Source organism: Triplophysa rosa, linkage group LG12 (genome assembly GCF_024868665.1).
Source record: "Triplophysa rosa linkage group LG12, Trosa_1v2, whole genome shotgun sequence".
Classification (NCBI taxonomy): domain Eukaryota; kingdom Metazoa; phylum Chordata; class Actinopteri; order Cypriniformes; family Nemacheilidae; genus Triplophysa; species Triplophysa rosa.
Genome location: NC_079901.1, coordinates 5,462,041 through 5,479,360, shown reverse-complemented (window position 1 = coordinate 5,479,360; position 17,320 = coordinate 5,462,041). Strand labels below are relative to the sequence as shown.

General features: G+C 39.2%; 1 protein-coding gene across 2 annotated transcripts in view; it reads left to right on the top strand.

Moving 5' to 3' along the window:
• Window positions 1–6,499: 6,499 nt before the first annotated feature.
• rasa2 (RAS p21 protein activator 2) overlaps window positions 6,500–17,320 on the top strand; it is a 55,151-nt gene continuing 44,330 nt past the window's right edge. For both annotated transcript variants that reach the window (XM_057347808.1, XM_057347807.1), the window contains exon 1: window positions 6,500–6,721. In XM_057347808.1, coding sequence (XP_057203791.1) covers window positions 6,664–6,721 — 58 coding nt within the window. In that variant the 5' untranslated portion in view covers window positions 6,500–6,663. The remainder of the gene's footprint in view (window positions 6,722–17,320) is intronic.

Here is a 17,320-nt window from a genome sequence, read left to right as displayed (position 1 = left end):
TACTTTTGGCCGTATGTATATGACATGATTTAAAAAAAAAGATTGATAGTAGAGGTATCACTATCGATACACTATCGGAAAAAAAAATATTGCGATAGTTACATGTATCGATATTTTTGCACGGCCCTAGTCATAATGATGCAAACATTCAAGTAACACTTGTAATACAACTACAATACATGTGTCATAAAAGGGTAGTTTTATTTTCCACAAAATGTGCATAATTCCAAATGCAACATCCTGATTCCAAGCTTCCATTTCCATCTTATATCTAGCAGAGATGCCAATGCTGCCCTTTTTGTGCAAAAAAAGGTCTGGCCCAAAGAATTAGTGCCTGCATTCAGTGTAGCAAAAATGAAAGGTATAAGGGTAGTTTACAGCTTGTTAAAGCTTTAGCGTTTTCAAGTGTCACGGCGTGTGTACAGAACCCAGATGCAGACAGTTCAGGGTTAAAAAACAAAGACTTATTAATAACAAAAAACCCACGAGGGGCAAACAGAAAATAAACCAAGAACCAAGAGTAGGTCAAAACAGTAAAACAAACACTTCCCGCTAGGGGGCAAAACAAGAACAAAAACTGACACTTAACAAGGCTTACTGAATGTCAAAGACTAGGCAGGAACGAGACAGACAAGGTCAGGGGATGAATCAAAATGAACCAGCACTGCATGAGAAACAAGAGGGCCTTAAGTAGGGGAAACTAACAAGGGTTAATTACAAGAGGCAGGTGTGGGGAATGAAACACTGATGGGAAACTAAACGAGGAAACGAGGGGGCGGGGTCAGGAGACGAGACAAGCAAGCGCATGGTCAAACAATGACCAACGCTGGCACACAAAACACGTGGGACTGTCATGACCCTGCCACAAGACTAGAAAAGCATAACAAGGTGAGGCAGGATCATGACATTCAAGCGTCTGAAAAGTAGTATGAATATATATATTTCTAAATAATTTCCAAGTCTGGTTCAAATTAGTCTCAGCCTCAGACGTCACGCCCACAGACCGTTGGCTAAATGTCTGATGCATAATGCACACTTTTCTGGAAACACTTCAGCACGTTCGAAGTCGTCATCTGATTGGTTGAATTTCACAGGATTTCCGGGAGACGCGTTCGTGAATGTACACCGGTCTGTTACTACGGGGACATTTCCACACCTCTAAACAGGCGGCACAAAACGAAACGTGATTGGTTGCTTTACCTGTCAGTCATAGGGCCACTTGGACGGGCGTTTGCCAAAGAAAGCGGCGAAAAGTTCCAGACCTTCAGTATGAAGGTTTGGCTACGCGAGACTAGGTTCAAATTAACTGTAAGGTCTGTTATCTGATTTACTCAACAGTAATGAGTGCGTTTACATGCACAAAATAAACGGATATCTATCAAAAATCAGCTTATAAAAGAAACCTGTTTTCATGTGTTTACATGCATAGTAATAAACCGGCTACACATAAAATCGCGTTTACATGGAAGTTTGAGACTTGCCGGGTTTCTCACGTGCAGTGACGTCACCGTCGATAGTCTGTTTAATAAATAAAAATGCAGCGGGAAAACTGTCAGAAGCTGTATTTTTATATCTCTTCTCATGTCCGCACTACCTGCATATGCAACAATAGTTCTTTATTTTGACGTTTCTACATCAACTGCATGATTCGAGAGTGGACTTTTATGCGTTATTTACTATTACTTCCGTTTGGGACTTTTACTATTGCGCTGTCAGACATGTGCAGATAAAAAAAACAGAGAAAACCGGCGTTTACATGCAGCGTGAAATATGAGTAATAGGCAAAAAACTACCTCTGCTGAGTGGGTTTTGCTTACACCGTTTATGAGCTTAAAAGAAAACCGATAAAAGAAAACCATTTTACGCATTTAAAACGACTTACACGTTATCAGCTTATTAAGCATGTAAACGCACTCACTGATAGACAACACACTGGCATGATGGTACAGGATGTACATAAGTAGAGAAACTAGGTCAACACGTATTAATGTAATAAAAGGCTTCAATCCGTAACTATTTTAGGTTAAAATGAACAAAAATCAGTTATTGAATACAAGTAGAGAAACTAGGTCAACACGTATTAATGTAATAAAAGGCTTCAATCCGTAACTATTTTAGGTTAAAATGAACATAAATCAGTTATTGAACATAATCATTGTTTACTGTATGTCTCCTTTAAGCCTGTCTCCTATGTAAGCTAAAATGACAATGATTCCTAATTTGAGCTGTCAGGTACAATTAGACATAAATTTGACATGATTGTGTCATTCCCATCAACAGAAGATGTCCCAGCTACTATATCGCTGAACAGGTAAGAGACCTCAGTAAAATATATATAAATATATATTTTTATCATTAGTTCTTAGAACAAAAGTACAGCATTCTTCTATCTTAGAAACTTCTCCAAACTGCGGCCAAGCTTTCTGCTTTAGACACAGAGAAATTTATTCATCCATTTATGACCTCACGAATAGATTACTGTAATTCATTGTTGGGGGATCTCCTGCAATGCTTCTGAATAAACTACAACTGGTTCAAAATGCAGCAGCAGGAGTGCTCACTAGATAAAAGAAATTTCACCATATAAGCCCAATTCTGTTATCATTGCACTGGCTGCCTATTAAGTTCCGAATAGACTTCAAAATCCTGCTAACAGCTTATAAAGCATTGAATGGTCTAGCGCCACAGTATCTCTGTGAACTATTGTCAGATTACAATCCATCGCGCACACTGCGGTCGCAAAACTCTGGTCTGTTAATAGTTCCCAGAATATCAAAATCTTCTAAAGGTGGTCGATCCTTTTCATACTTTGCTAAACTTTGGAATAGCCTCCCCAGCAAGGTTCGGGGTTCAGACACAATCAGTTTAAAACTAGACTAACAACTCATCTCTTTAAAGGCGGGGTGTCCGATTTCTCTTAGCCGTTGTTTATGTTCAAATCACCAAAACAAACACACACCCTACCCCCATCTTTCGCTTTCGTCAGCGCTCGGCTCGGCTAATGTCCGTCCTGTGCACCTTACTGCTGATTGGCTACAAGGTTGTTTTGGTACTCAGCCCCAACTCAGTTGTCTAAATTGTAATTCGGAAATCGGTTACCCCGCCTTTAATTTAGCTTTCACCTAACTCACTAATAACACTTAACTCACCGTAAGCAGTCTATGCCACAATTTATTTAGCTTGTCGGAACCAAACACACCCATCATAATATGTCACTTTCTTACACTGTCTTTGAGCGGCCTCTAAGCTAATATCAGTTTTTGCTTTTCATGTTCCGTTTCATTGGGTTCCTGAGGACACCAGAGGTCATCAGTCCAAGCTCCGGTTGGCCAGATGCTCTTCCCAGTTCAGCCAAAGCTCGTGATGATTGGAAGTCCACCTAATGGCGACTTTAGCCACAACCTAGGATCCTGAGGGCACCAGAAGTTGTCAGTCCAAGTGCCGATTCTGGCCTGATGCTCTTCCCAGTCCTGCTAGACGCTCGTGATGATGGGTAATTCACCTGATGACAACTACAGCCACAACCTACAGTCATCCAGAACCAGAATAATATTGGACAGACCTAAATATCTCTTTTCCTATCCTCACTAGTTCTTTCCTCTTTTCACTAACCAGCCTGGCTGGATTCAACAATTTCCGATGAATCTCATAGTTTACAGTAATTATTCTCTCTGTAGTTTCAGCAGTGCTATTTTAATATGCCAGAGGAGAACTGGCTCTCCCGGTTGAGTCTGGCCTCTCCCAAGGTTCTTTTTTTCTCCACTCTTATACACATATACATCTTTAGTGGAGTTTTGGTTCCTTGCCACCGTTACTCACTGGGATACTGCTGATTTAGTTTAATCCACAAATCTAAAAACTTGCGTTTAACAACACACATGCACGTTCAAATATTTTAACAAATATATTCTTTCCGCACGTTTTGGTATTATTGCAAATTGTTCTAGTATATTGTAATTTAGACTCCCAGTCCTGATAACAATATTTAAAATAATAATATACCTAAATTTGTCAGGATTCTGCCTCCTTGTTCAGGATTTTCTAGTCTAGTGGCAGGATCGTGACAGAACCCTTGTGTTTAGTGTGAAAAAGACATGGTTTGTTTATCATTGACATGCCATGTGCTTTCTCATGTCTGTCATTTGGCCCCGCCCCTCTCGTCTCCCGTATTGCTTTCCTGCCGTGTCTCATGTTCCTCACCTGCCCCTCGTTATCTTCCTTTGTCTGTCTCCCTATTTAATGCCCGTGTGTTTGCTGTCTTGTGCGGAATCGTTGTACTTTTTGTAATGTGCTTCTGTGCCCCTGTTTATGTAGATCCCTCGTATGCTCGTGGTCCTGTTTCCTTGCCTTGCCTTGCCTTGCCTTGCCTTGCCTTGCCTTGCCTTAGTTACCCTGCTGTGCTTTTGTAAGATGTTTGGTCGTGATTTTCAGTTAGGTTATTTGCTGTTCTTGTTTTACGTTTGACCTCCACGTGGGAAGTCTTTGTTTTGTACAGATCCTTAGTTCAGTTTTTCCCCACCGAGGGTGTTTTTGTTTATTCGTTTTAAATAAAGTATTTTGTTAACCCCTTCACCACCGCCTGCCTGCGCTTGGGTTCTTCCCCTACTCAAATCCCTGACATAAATTAAATATACTTATATTATTATTGCAAATTGTTCTAGTATATTGTAATTTTAGGCTCCCAGTCCTGATTACAATATTTAATAGAATAATATAACTAAATTAAACATACTTCGATTGAATAATTTATAGTTTCTGACAATCCACTGACATCAGTGTGCACTGCATAGAGAAAAACTTGCAATAACACCATGAATCTTAATACTGTATATTCTCTTTCATTTTCCTCTAGTATTATTAGTAATTTTTTATTATGATGTATGTAAAGCTGCTTTGCAACAATGCAAATTGTGAAAAGCGCTATATAAATAAAATTTAATTGAATCTGTACAGTAGAACAGTGCCGAAGCACAACTCATTTAAAGGGGTGGTTCAACACAGTTTCATGCATTCTGACTTCTTTACAATGTTAAAGGGGTCATATGGCGCGAACACGTGTTTTTCTGTGTTTTTGGTGCGTAATAAGTTGCCCATGCATGTATTAGACACATAAAATTGCAAAAATTAAAGTGTCGGAACAAAAGATGCATTCTATCTAAAAGCGAATGCTCACCCAGACCTGCCTGAAACGCCTCGTGTAACCACACCCCCACAAATCCACGTCAGTTCGTGGTATGACTTGACTAAGACCGCCCAAATGTATACGCAAGTAAGGTGGGCGTACCTGTCAGTACAATTGCTTTGGAACCTGAATGTGATTGTTTGTTTACTGCATTTGGGTGAGGAATGTTATATAAAAGGTGGATATAACGCTGGATTTGGAGATCGTTTGAAACTGATAGATGGAGCGGTCCCAGCGCTAAAAGATGCCGGACATAAGTGAAACTGAGTTATATGTGTGTGTTTTGTTGGCAATTGGCGTGTACGTGCATCATGTAAACAACACAAATTTATAGAAAATTAACAGTTATGCACGGATTATGCGATGATGTATTGTGTGCTCGTGCTTTAGTTCCGCCCCCCTGAACGCCTCCAGGGGCTCGCCTGTTTTCGGAAATAATAGTACAGCTGTATCTGTCTTTTATAAATGTGATCAAACTAAATACTCTTCGAAGTATGCAGTACTACTCTATAGGTACTCAAGATTAATATAAGATTGGCAGAAACTGCTTGTGTTACCTCCGCTTAAAGGAAAACAATTCCAACTTGCAAATTTATGTTTTTAACAGAGATGGCGACAGAGAGCCAAATTAAGGGATCACATGCAGCTTTACTGTCATTGATACACATAATAAAGTTCTAGGCATTTTCTGACCCAGTCCCCTGTAGAGCAATTGCTGGAGCATTGCGTTAGTAAAACAAGGGAATTACGTTTGATTCCAAGGGAACACATATTGATAAAATGTATAGCTTGAATGCCCTATAATAAATGTGATAAATGTTGACAACCCTGTCCCACCATTGAGTGAGAAACAGCAACAGAACAATATTACGTTTATGGCACGTTGACCTGATAAGGTAATGCTACCTTTAGAGATGGTTCTCCACCAAAATAAACTAGATTAAATAAAATATACAGGTTCGATATGTAATTTTCAGTCAATAATATAAATATCAGTAAATACGTATTTAAAAAATACATATTAAGAACTACAACGAAATAACCCATTAATATATTTGGATATTTATAAATAAAATTTGGACATAAATAAAACATTAAGAGCTACATATCATTTTTACATAAAAAGCTACTTAAAAATAACAAATTATTTGCATATGCTTGACATATCTGAACTGCCCTCAAATATGTTGTCTAGGTAGGCAGCTTACTATAGGTTTTAAAACGCATCATGATCTCCAGTCTTTCATTCAGGGGCCCCTGCTCGGCTCATCTGCTCTATCGCTCGTCCTCCACCAGGGCTTCCGTTTGTTTTGACTAAATGATGTTGCCTGCGAGAGTTGATTCACACAAATCCCCTGTCTAGCGTTGCGACCAATCGCGCTGCGCCGGTGACGCTGCGGAGGGCCGTCCGTCCGCGCGCCTGCATTCATAAACGGATGTGATAAGTGTTGAATGTACTGTACAGAGACGAAACTCGGACCATGGCGGAAGAAGACGACACGAAAATCCGGATTTTGCAGAGCCTCCGAGGAAAGATCTGTAAGTGGAACGGCGAGGTTTGAGTGCGTGTGTGTGTGTATGCGTGTGTTTAGACGGCTTTAAGAGAGAAAGAGACGAAAATGATCGGGCACGGGGGAGAAGAGGGGCGCGGTACGAGCAACACACACGCACACACTCATATTCAGCGCCAGTGGATGAGGCTCTGAGAAACCAACGCTGTTTGGCACATTACATGGTTCACACTTACAGTTTTCAGGGTTGCTTTATTTTTACGGCTTAGTCACGTACTGAACAGCAGTGACAGATTATGAGTGAGTTAGCCGTGGTGCTAACGTGCTCAGTAGCCTGATCCCCCCTCATAACAACCATGTTGTTTACTCGTTTAAACAGGTAAGTGTGTGAAATTCTTTATTTAGCCACTTTACCTCAAGCAATCTTCATGTGACTGAAGGTAATGGGCGGTTGTTTGATTCATTCTTACCCGGGCTGAGGGCGTGAAACAGACGGCGGGATCCTCGCTGAAATTCTGACACATTCTGAGCTGGACGGAAGTTGTTGCATCGCTTTAAATGCACGAGCACTGCGACATATAATTGCAATATTCATAATTTGCTTAAATTAGATATAAAAAATGTATGATAGTATATTGACTATGTACTAAGTGTAGTATGACGTCTATAATGAAATAACTTTGAAGCATGATTTTACTTTTAACGTTAGTTGAGTTTTATATTTAAAAATGTAACAAAAACGGTCACCATAAGATGAATAAATAATACAGTTGTACTTTTATACTACAGTTAGGCTACTTAAATCGAAATGGGATCATGTAGCCACCTCAAAAATAAACGGAGGTATTAATTGTTTGATATTTTACTAGAGTAACAACCACTTTATTAATGTTGTTATATTAAGTGCCATAGTATTCTTTTTAGTAGCACTTAAATGTCATGATACATGATATATGGTAATCACTGAGTACTATATACTGTAGTATTACCTTCCGGTACCTTTACTAATAATTTCTTGTAAGGGATATGACCAGTGATATTGAAACTCTCAGGCAAATTAATAGATGTTTTATGTCTATAACTTATAAATAAGGTGACGATTCACTATATGTCTCAGGAAGTTTCCAAAAAGTTGATTTATGTGTAAACTTAAACTTCATTTCTATGCTTAGATCTTTAAGCTGGTAAAATGATTGGTGCTTACGTTTTTTAAGGTCTCCTACCCCTCACCCACCCAAAAAAATTAATGAACTGAAACCTTCTGTGTTGCAAGTAAGTTCGTGGTAAATCAGAATGTGGTGTTAAGCTCACTGACAGCATCATATCCACGATATTGCATAATTCCTGTGAAGTACCACAACACCTCGTTTTTACTGGAGAACAAAAAGAAAAACATTTACATAAGTGTGACGAAAGATGTCCTGCGACGGGATGTTTATTATTATAAAGAAATTTGTAAAAAAAAATTCACAGCCAAACTACAAGTTTGCAGTTTAAATAAAGCACTTTCATAATAGATCTGTCCATGTTACTCTTACATACAGCTTTTATGAACATTTTCAAACGGTGTATGAGACGGAACGCTTATCACGTAAAAGACATTTCCTTTTATCTTGCCACCTGGATGAGGGTAGGGTTTTTATGATTACAGTAACCGCTCAATAACCTGCGTTATACCACTGTACTGAAACAGCTGTTTACATTGGAGATATGGGGGTATTTTACTTAGACACACAGGAGGACGTTTTTTGGAAGTCGGTGGGAAGTTGGGACTTTTGAGGCCTTTAGCTAGCTTGAAAGTCCCAACCTCAAGTCAATTCCGATAGTGCTGAGTAAAGTGATGATGCAGAGAATAAGTTTGTGACCTGGGTGTAATTTAAAGTAGCAGGTTTATATTGAAGTTGACATTTAAAAGCATAAAAGTTTATTGTATATAATCTGACATCTATTATAGTGCAAATTAACAAATGCCTATTATGAGGAATTGGGAAATTCCTTAAAAATGAGTTCTGCTATATAGACTGGCTGTTTTGCTCATACCTTTTCTTTGATGATAGACATAAAAGTTTTGGAAAAACCTTTTTGGAAAAAAATGGTGTGAAATGTCAAAGCCTTCCGAAATGTTGTCTAGATCACACACACTGAACTGTCACACAACCACTTCCTACTTTCTTCCTTACAATCCTGAATAAAATATTTTTAGGGGGGTACAGACTGAATGTAAATAGAATGTGATCGGAAACATCTCCCGTGACACGATCACGTGCTATCAAATCTTATCTGAGCATATCTGGAACTCAAATGGGACTGCGTGACACAGAGAGATTGATCAATCTCTGAGTCATGTAAAGTCTTTGAGATCTATATTGAGCTGGATATGTGGCATTGTTGGTATCTGGCATCACCGATTTTTGAAACATATTTTATAAAAGAAACGTAGGAATTAACTTGTCTTGTTGTAATATGTTTGTGTTTGACAACAGCTGTTATGTGTTTGATAATCAGGCAACTGCCCAGTGCTCTGTGGGGTGAATGAATGTAAGTCAATAGGTTTTTCATTCACAAAAGCACACTACAGTTTCAGAATGACTGTTATGACCGAGTAGTGCAGAGTTGAGCCGCAGTGGCTACTGTGTGCAGTGCGTCATGCTGTAGTGATGGCTTTGTCCACATAAGAGCTGTAAACAGTGCATATGTCGACACGTATGTCAAAGCATAACCACAAATGGGTTTACAGCCACTACAAACCCAAATAAAACATTCAGCAAGTGCAGCATTTGTAGTGTGATTGATTTACTACCGCAAATACAATTAATATTCATCAGCTAGGGTCACCTAAAGAGATAGTTCACCAAGAAAATTCTGTCATCATTTATTCACCCTCATGTCATTCCAAACCTGTATGTGACTCTTTCTACTGTGGAACATAAAAGGTGATATTTTGAGGAGAAAACTTGTCATTTCATACTTGTCATTACAAACCTTTATGACTTTCTTCCTTCCGCAGAACACAAAAGATATTTTGAAGAAACAGCACTGGCCCCCATTCACTTCTATTGTGTGGACACAAAACCAGTGCAATTGAATGGGGGCCCGTTACCAGCATTCTTCAAAATATCTTCTTTTGTGTTCTGCGGAAGAAAGTCAAATGATAAATGATGACAGAATTTTTCTTTTATTCTTAAATATCTGGATAAGATGTCATAAAGTGTTGACATATATGATGTTAAGGCTACAAAATAACTGTATGGCCTGATAGTGTAAAATTTGTAAAACCTTGCATCAACCTTGCTCATATTATTACTCATGTGTAGGAATCTGCGCAAGCGGAATTCAACAGAAAGCTCTGTAGATTTCCACAGAATTGGGACGCCTGTCATTCACAAAAGTTTGATGTTTGTTCCACTTTTGTTTTTGTTCATTACTTACCTCGAACAGTTTTAATCAATTCTATTGTTTTTTATTCAACCAAAAGGTGCACTTAAGTGTAACACTTAAATCCTGTGGCATGCTTCTTTTTTTACGTGAACGCGTCCTTCGACTCATACGCGTACACACGGGTTTTGATGCCTGCACATTACGACATATTGCAATACCTTTCCGTGCCTACAGGGGTCAGGTTTTCTTCTACTACTTTGAAGCGATGCTCCCGGGACACGGTTGCCACCTGGTGGTCAAACTAATTACTGCAAGAAATGGAAAGCGCATGCGTGACCTGCGCATACTTTGTACGCGAGGTAAAAAAATTCCGGCGGTGCGCGTACTATTCTGTTGACGAAATTTTCGTTACACGCACAGTGCGCTATCCCTCGTGTACGTGTAAAAAGGGAACTATACTTCATCCTTAAGTCTGCAGTTCAGCAGATTGTACTGCAAAATAAACACGCATTATGTCAGATTATTTTTGGGCTTGCGTGAATCTTAAACTTTTGCTCATAACTCATGCCACACTGTTTGTGCTGCAGAGATAAACATTGTGCATGGTGACCTGTCGGATGACAAAATGACTAAATCCTTTCCATTAAAGCAGCAACACAAGCCATATCCAGGGACCATTATAGAGACTTGGCTTTTTTGTGTTGTAGGACAATAAGACGTCATCTAGCAACCACCAGGAACACACTAGCAACAGGCTAAAAACCCTGAAAACAACTGCATAGCACTGCCCTGGTAACCACCAGCATCTTGGTGACAATCTTGTTGAGAAAATCTGCTTTATAGTGGGCTTGCAACTCCAATATCTGCTATGTTCAGCCACACGTTTCAACTGGAAAGTGTAGTGGACTAATTCATACCCTTATTGGTTACAGGGCACTCATTTTATCTGATGTTATCTTATTTTCTTTTCCTCTTTTTTTTTGTGCACAAACGGCCACATTTACATGCGGTCACCAGCACCGGCGCAGGTGTGTCTGCACATATACAAACAGCAGGAGGAAATGTTTTGATGTTGTGATGTGTTCGAGAACTGCGAGGCATTTAATAGCATGTCAAGAGCAGCCAGCAAAGAGGAACTTTATAAGGATCTGCTTCAATGACAACCATCTTACAACACACTCTTATGACTTCACACTGGCCACAATGTTCCTGCGACCATCTATCTATCTATCGTCTACCTATCATGCAAGCATATAAAGTTAAGACAAATATTAGAAGGGCTAAAAGGCCTCATCACCTGGACTAACCCTACGTGCTGACCATACTGCTAATAATACTGGACCCACAATGCACTTGGTTTATGGCCAGATCACACCAAATCTGCTCTCACAGATTTGCACAGAATGGGAATGTCACACACTTCTATTTGCATGCTTCACCCCTTGTGCGTTTGGCTTGAGTTGAGTGTTTTATGCGTTTTGCTTAACTAACAAAGGTCTAGTACAGATTTAAATACATTCCACTCTGCAGAGTATACCTGAGCCTGCTTATAGGATACATGATACAGTATCCCACAATGCACTCTGCCATATACTTTAAAACTTTAAAGTGTTTAACTTTAGACTGCCTAAAGTTAAGGCGTTTTTACACAAATGTGGATTAAAACTGCAAAATCAATAACTGGTAATGTAACATACATCCAGACATTATTACAAAAACAGGGTGATTATCATTTTTGTATTTTCCTTTTTATCACCCTACAGTATCATACTACAGTAAATAGTCGTATACTGTAGAATATTATAGTTTTACTATAATAAGTATACACTCTTAAAAATAGAGGTGCTTAAAAGGTTCTTCACAGCGATGCCATAGAAGAACAATTTTTGCTTCCACAAAGAACCACTCAGTCAAAAGTTCTTTAAAGAACCATCTGTTTCTTACCTTTTTATAATCTGCCTTTTTTCACCACAAAGAACCTTTTTTTAAACAGACAGATTCTTCAGATGTTAAAGGTTCTTTATGGAACCAAATGGCATTGAAGAACCTTTTGAAGCACCAATTTTTTAAGAGTTTAGTGTTAAAGTAACTACTCTAGTACTCTAGGTAATAGATTTAGTAAATTGATCAATTGTATTAAATACTGTATTATACCTTAATATCTTGTATACTAAGGTTCAAAAACCCTAATGTCTAGTATTTTCACTACAGTTTAGTTTACTATAGTAAATGTTACAGTATTTTTTATGTGCAGGGTTTAATAATAACTGCCTGTCATAACATTTTAGAGGACAGAGAAAGCCGGATGTTTTCTGGGGCAACAGCAGTCAGTTACACAGTTTATCAGTCATTTCACTGCAAAATTCCACAACATCAGAATGAGGTAATAACTGTATTTCTAAGATTGTTGTATACTATAATAATAATAATATAATATATGTAATACGTCCTATTTCACATACTCTTTCTTTTCACAAAATTGTATACAGTACATGTATGCAGTAGGGGTTGAACGACCTCAGATTTTTTCGACAAAGTCGACTATTCTGTGATAAAAGTCGCATCGACGTTGTTCGTGCAACCCCTAGTATGCAGTATTACAAAGCAGAGCGAATGGGACTGATTCAGGGCAAGAGAGCTTAACCCACAGCTCAAGAGTCGCTTTAGTCTTCACAGTCCATGGCTCTGGGATTAGACATTAATAGTTCTTTAAAGAGCTGAAGCCGATTGGCGACATCACCTCACATGCCCCTAACATGTTGTGCTTACACAGTCAACACTGAACCGACTGCTGTGTTTAACAGCCTTTACGTTTACTATCTCAACCAGTTCATACTGTACGTGAAGACATGCAACACTCTTCGATACACAATCTCACGGGACTATTGTACACGGTGGCTAATTCGTGTGAATTGATACGATTTTATTCGTACGTTTTATTACGATTTGATTTCGTGCCAGTGACGTTTGGTTTAGGGGTGGGGTTAGGGAGGGGCTTAAGTATTCTTTTTTAAAGGTGCAGTGAACTGGCCATTTTTATTGTTTTATACTATTGTCTGATGTCTACTTATGACGTTTGCGTGGTTTTTACATTCGAAAACATCAAAATCAATAAGTAATAGGCTATTTTCTATCCTGGTTTTGAGGCTGGCTGGAGAAACGCTCGTTTTTTTAAGGGCGGGCCGCATAGAAGACTTGGAAGTAAACGCCCACTGCTATGATTGGATAACAGCTTGTGTAGTTGACTTAGTTGGAGCCTTCTGTGAATTTGGTTAGACACGTAACGTTATGTAACGTGATTTTACTCAAATTTACGGACTTATTTTCCGGATGTGATGGCAAGGCTTTGCGTATAGTTTGTATAGCCTATAGTTGTATGGTGTTTAGTGATATAACGAACGCTCAATGTTTTCCCCACGTGAGCTGGAACGTCTTTAAAAATGAACTTCAACCACGCATTCCTACTGTCAGAATCCGAAGGAAGGTTATGCAGCACCTGTTTTCTTCCACAACCAGGCACTGCACAATATTTTGCGATCTTTAACGGCATGATGCTTACACTCGCTCTATCTAGTTCCGTGCAGCTTGTGTTCAGTACTGTCATGCGCAAACCAGTGGGCAGGGCTCGAGAAGTAGGTGTTGATATTCTTCTGTGGAGGCGGTGTTCAACATAGATAGATTCGGCATTCCAGAACCTGCCGTTCGCTGAGCCTCGTGTCGATAACAGTTGTTATTTCACTAACAATGGCGTTTTCAGGTCTGACACTTACAGGATGTTCGCTTGAATACAATTCCCTCTTATATAACAAAAGCTCGGGTTAAAATTGTGGTCCTAGTTCACTGCACCTTTAATCTAATAATCGTACGTTTCTGTACGATTCACATCATGCGAATTCATAGGAATTAGCCACCTCGTAAAATAGTTACGAATTCCGTTGAGATCAGGTTGGATGCGATGATAGTTTAATGCTTTGCAAATGATTGTTTTTCACACTTAAAATATTCATGGATATTGATTTAGACAGTTACAAACTGAATTGCTTTCATGTGTGGATGTGTGATTTTTAATTAGGGCTGCAACAACTAATCGATAATTATCAATAGTGAAAATAGTTGTCAAAGAATTTCATTATCGATTAGTTGGTCTGTGACGTCACTTGCGAGCTGCGTAGTTAGCGCGTCTTCTTCCCTTTTAAGGCCCAATCCCAATTCTACCCTTTTAAGACCCAATCCCAATTCTACCCCTTACCCCTACACTTTCCCCTAGTGTCTCAATTCTCTTTTGGTTGGAGGGGTAAGGGGAAGGGCCAGATAGCCCTTCAAACGAAGATTTTTCGGGACCTCACTTCAAACAAAGGGCTAAGAGAAATTTCCAACATGGCTGCTCACTCGAGCAAGCAGACCCAAATGCAAGTAATTTTTGCCATTTAATAAGGATTTTTATGACAATTTTTCATTTTATGTATGTTACATTCAATCTTGTGTTTGTATTTACGATGATGTTATTTTAACGTTTGCAAAAAAATCGCTAAAGTTTGCTAACGGACAGCACTGATTGCACGATATTCAAAAATATATTTTTACGTCATATACCCGGTGCATTGCGCATGTCCTCTGACATAACGTTAGGCGCTAGCAACGACGTATGATGACGTATACCAGTGTAGTAGTGGTGTCCCATTTCTTAGCGGAAAATTTGTAACTCTCCCCTTGCCACTTTGTTTCAAGGGGAGGGGGCGAGGGGTAGAAAATAGAATTGGGATTGGGCTTAAATGTCCCTCCGTGCAGCATGAGCTGCACAGTGTTTTAAAGTCAAACGTGTCTCTCCGTGCAGCGCGAGCTGCACAGTGTTTTAAAGTCAAACGTGTCTCTCCGTGCAGCGCGAGATGCGCAGTTTTAAAGTCAAACGTGTCTCTCCGTGCAGCGCGAGGTGCGCAGTTTTAAAGTCAAACGTGTCTCTCTGTGCAGCACGAGGTGCGCAGTTTTAAAGTCAAACGTGTTTCTCCGTGCAGCGCGAGGTGCGCAGTTTTAAAGTCAAACGTGTCTCTCCGTGCAGCGCGAGGTGCGCAGTTTTAAAGTCAAACGTGTCTCTCCGTGCAGCGCGAGGTGCGCAGTTTTAAAGTCAAACGTGTCTCTCTGTGCAGCGCGAGGTGCACAGTTTTAAAGTCAAACGTGTCTCTCCGTGCAGCGCGAGGTGCGCAGTTTTAAAGTCAAACGTGTCTCTCCGTTCATGCGTCTCTCCGTGCAGCGCTTGGTGCGCAGTTTTTAAGTCAGACGTGTTTTGCATGCATCTCTTAAAGCCGCACAGTTTTGAAGTTTAAAGGAGAGAGGTGTTTTAAATGTCAAAATTAAAGATTTGTGGCGTTTGCACTTTGCAAAGTACATAATATGCTAAATACCGTGATTTGGGGGTTTATTTATATCAGAGGTGGGAAGTAACGAAGTACACTTTTTGTACTATACTTACGTATTATTTTTTCTGGATACTTTTAATATACTTCACTTAATTTGAATGACAAATATCTGACATTTCATGCCACAAAAAAATAATGATTTCCTTGGCCAACAGTCCCCTCCCTCCCACGTTTGGGAGAGACTATTGTCGGCTGCTTCGAATATGACACACCTGAATCAACTCATCAGCCTTGGTGTGTTAATTAGGGAGACACCCACAACATTATGGGAGAAGGTTAATGAGTTCAGTTGTGTATACTTTTCGCATTTCTGATTTAGTCATTACTGTATAAGCAAAAATCTAATTAAACTTTTATCCGATTAATAGAAAAAAATAATCGTCCAACTAATCGATTATCAAAATAATCGTTAGTTGCAGCACTATTTAGTATTTGATGAAATAATGATAGTTTTTTTTAATTTGGGTAAGTAGTTTAACTTTCTTATAGGCATGCTAGTCTCCTGTAAGTGTTGGCCATTGCTTTTATAGAGTCCAAAACTAAATCTTGTTTAATAATGAAACCTGACTGTTATGTAGCAGGTTTTCGAGCCTGGTCTGTATAATTTGTAAAAATATTGTAATATATGTTGAGCAAAAATAAAAATAACACTTTTAGTGACTGAATAGATCATCAGATTAGCCAAAAATGTAACAGAATCACGTGAGAGACAGAGGACGGGTTGTGATGAGTGACTGTCACACCAGTTTTGCAGAAAATATTCCAAGCGTCCTGTGCAGTTCTCCACAGATGATATATTATTTATTACAGTCATAACTTGAATCGTTCAGGTTGGTACAGTTTTCAGTTTGTTTGTGTAACTGTCACTGTATGGGTGAGAAAATGAGGGCAAGTGTGTGTATCCCTGTAACAAACTCCAGTGTTTTCTGTGTGTGAGTATTTCAGAAGCTCTGCGTCGTTTGTTTGTTCAGGCCTCACGGTTGCGGTTTGCATTCACTTCCGTTGCTAAGCATGTAGTAGTACACACACTAGCTTGTCTCGATCGCACCTGTGTGTGTGTGTGAGCAGAAGGGTTAACCGTAGGGCATTGCCTGATGTCACGGCTCCCTGTGGCAATGTGCCGCTGGGAGTTGAGTTTCCTCTGTGCTTTATCTGTGTCGACTCCAAGCATCATTATTTGTTGCTCAGCGTTTGCTGTTGTTTTCTGAATGGTTCAAGGAAAGATGTGTGTGTGTGTGTGTGTGTGTGTGTGTGTGTGTGTGTGTGTGTGTGTGTGTGTGTGTGTGTGTGTGTGTGTGTGCGCGCGTGTGCGTGTGCGTGTGTCGGAAACAGACATGCATTTGCTATAGGTGTTCTGTGTGTGTGTGTTGGTCACAAAGCCCATACCAACTCATTATCTGGACTAAATGGATCTCTAGTTTTTTATGACTTGTTTTAGGGCAGATCTTTGTGCATCAAACCATTATTGAGTCAATCTCCTTATCTTGTGAAATGTCCTGTCCAGGTCAAAAGAATATATATAAATTTGGCATGGATTTTTTCGTTGTGACATTATTTTATGACAATTAAGGCCCCACATTTTCATTGAAGTAGTGTAAAAATGCATTCATTTCTCATAGTAATCTCACACTATAATTTATTTTTTTAAATCAACATTAATGAAATTAAACACAACAGATAATATTAAGATTTAAATATCTATACATTTTTGATGGTCACAAAATAGAACGCATTGCATAACATAAAACATTTCATTGAAATGTAAACCTTATACAGATCAAGTTTGTTTGTATTTTAGCTGTTATGTAATGCAAATCCATGGCTTATAAAACACC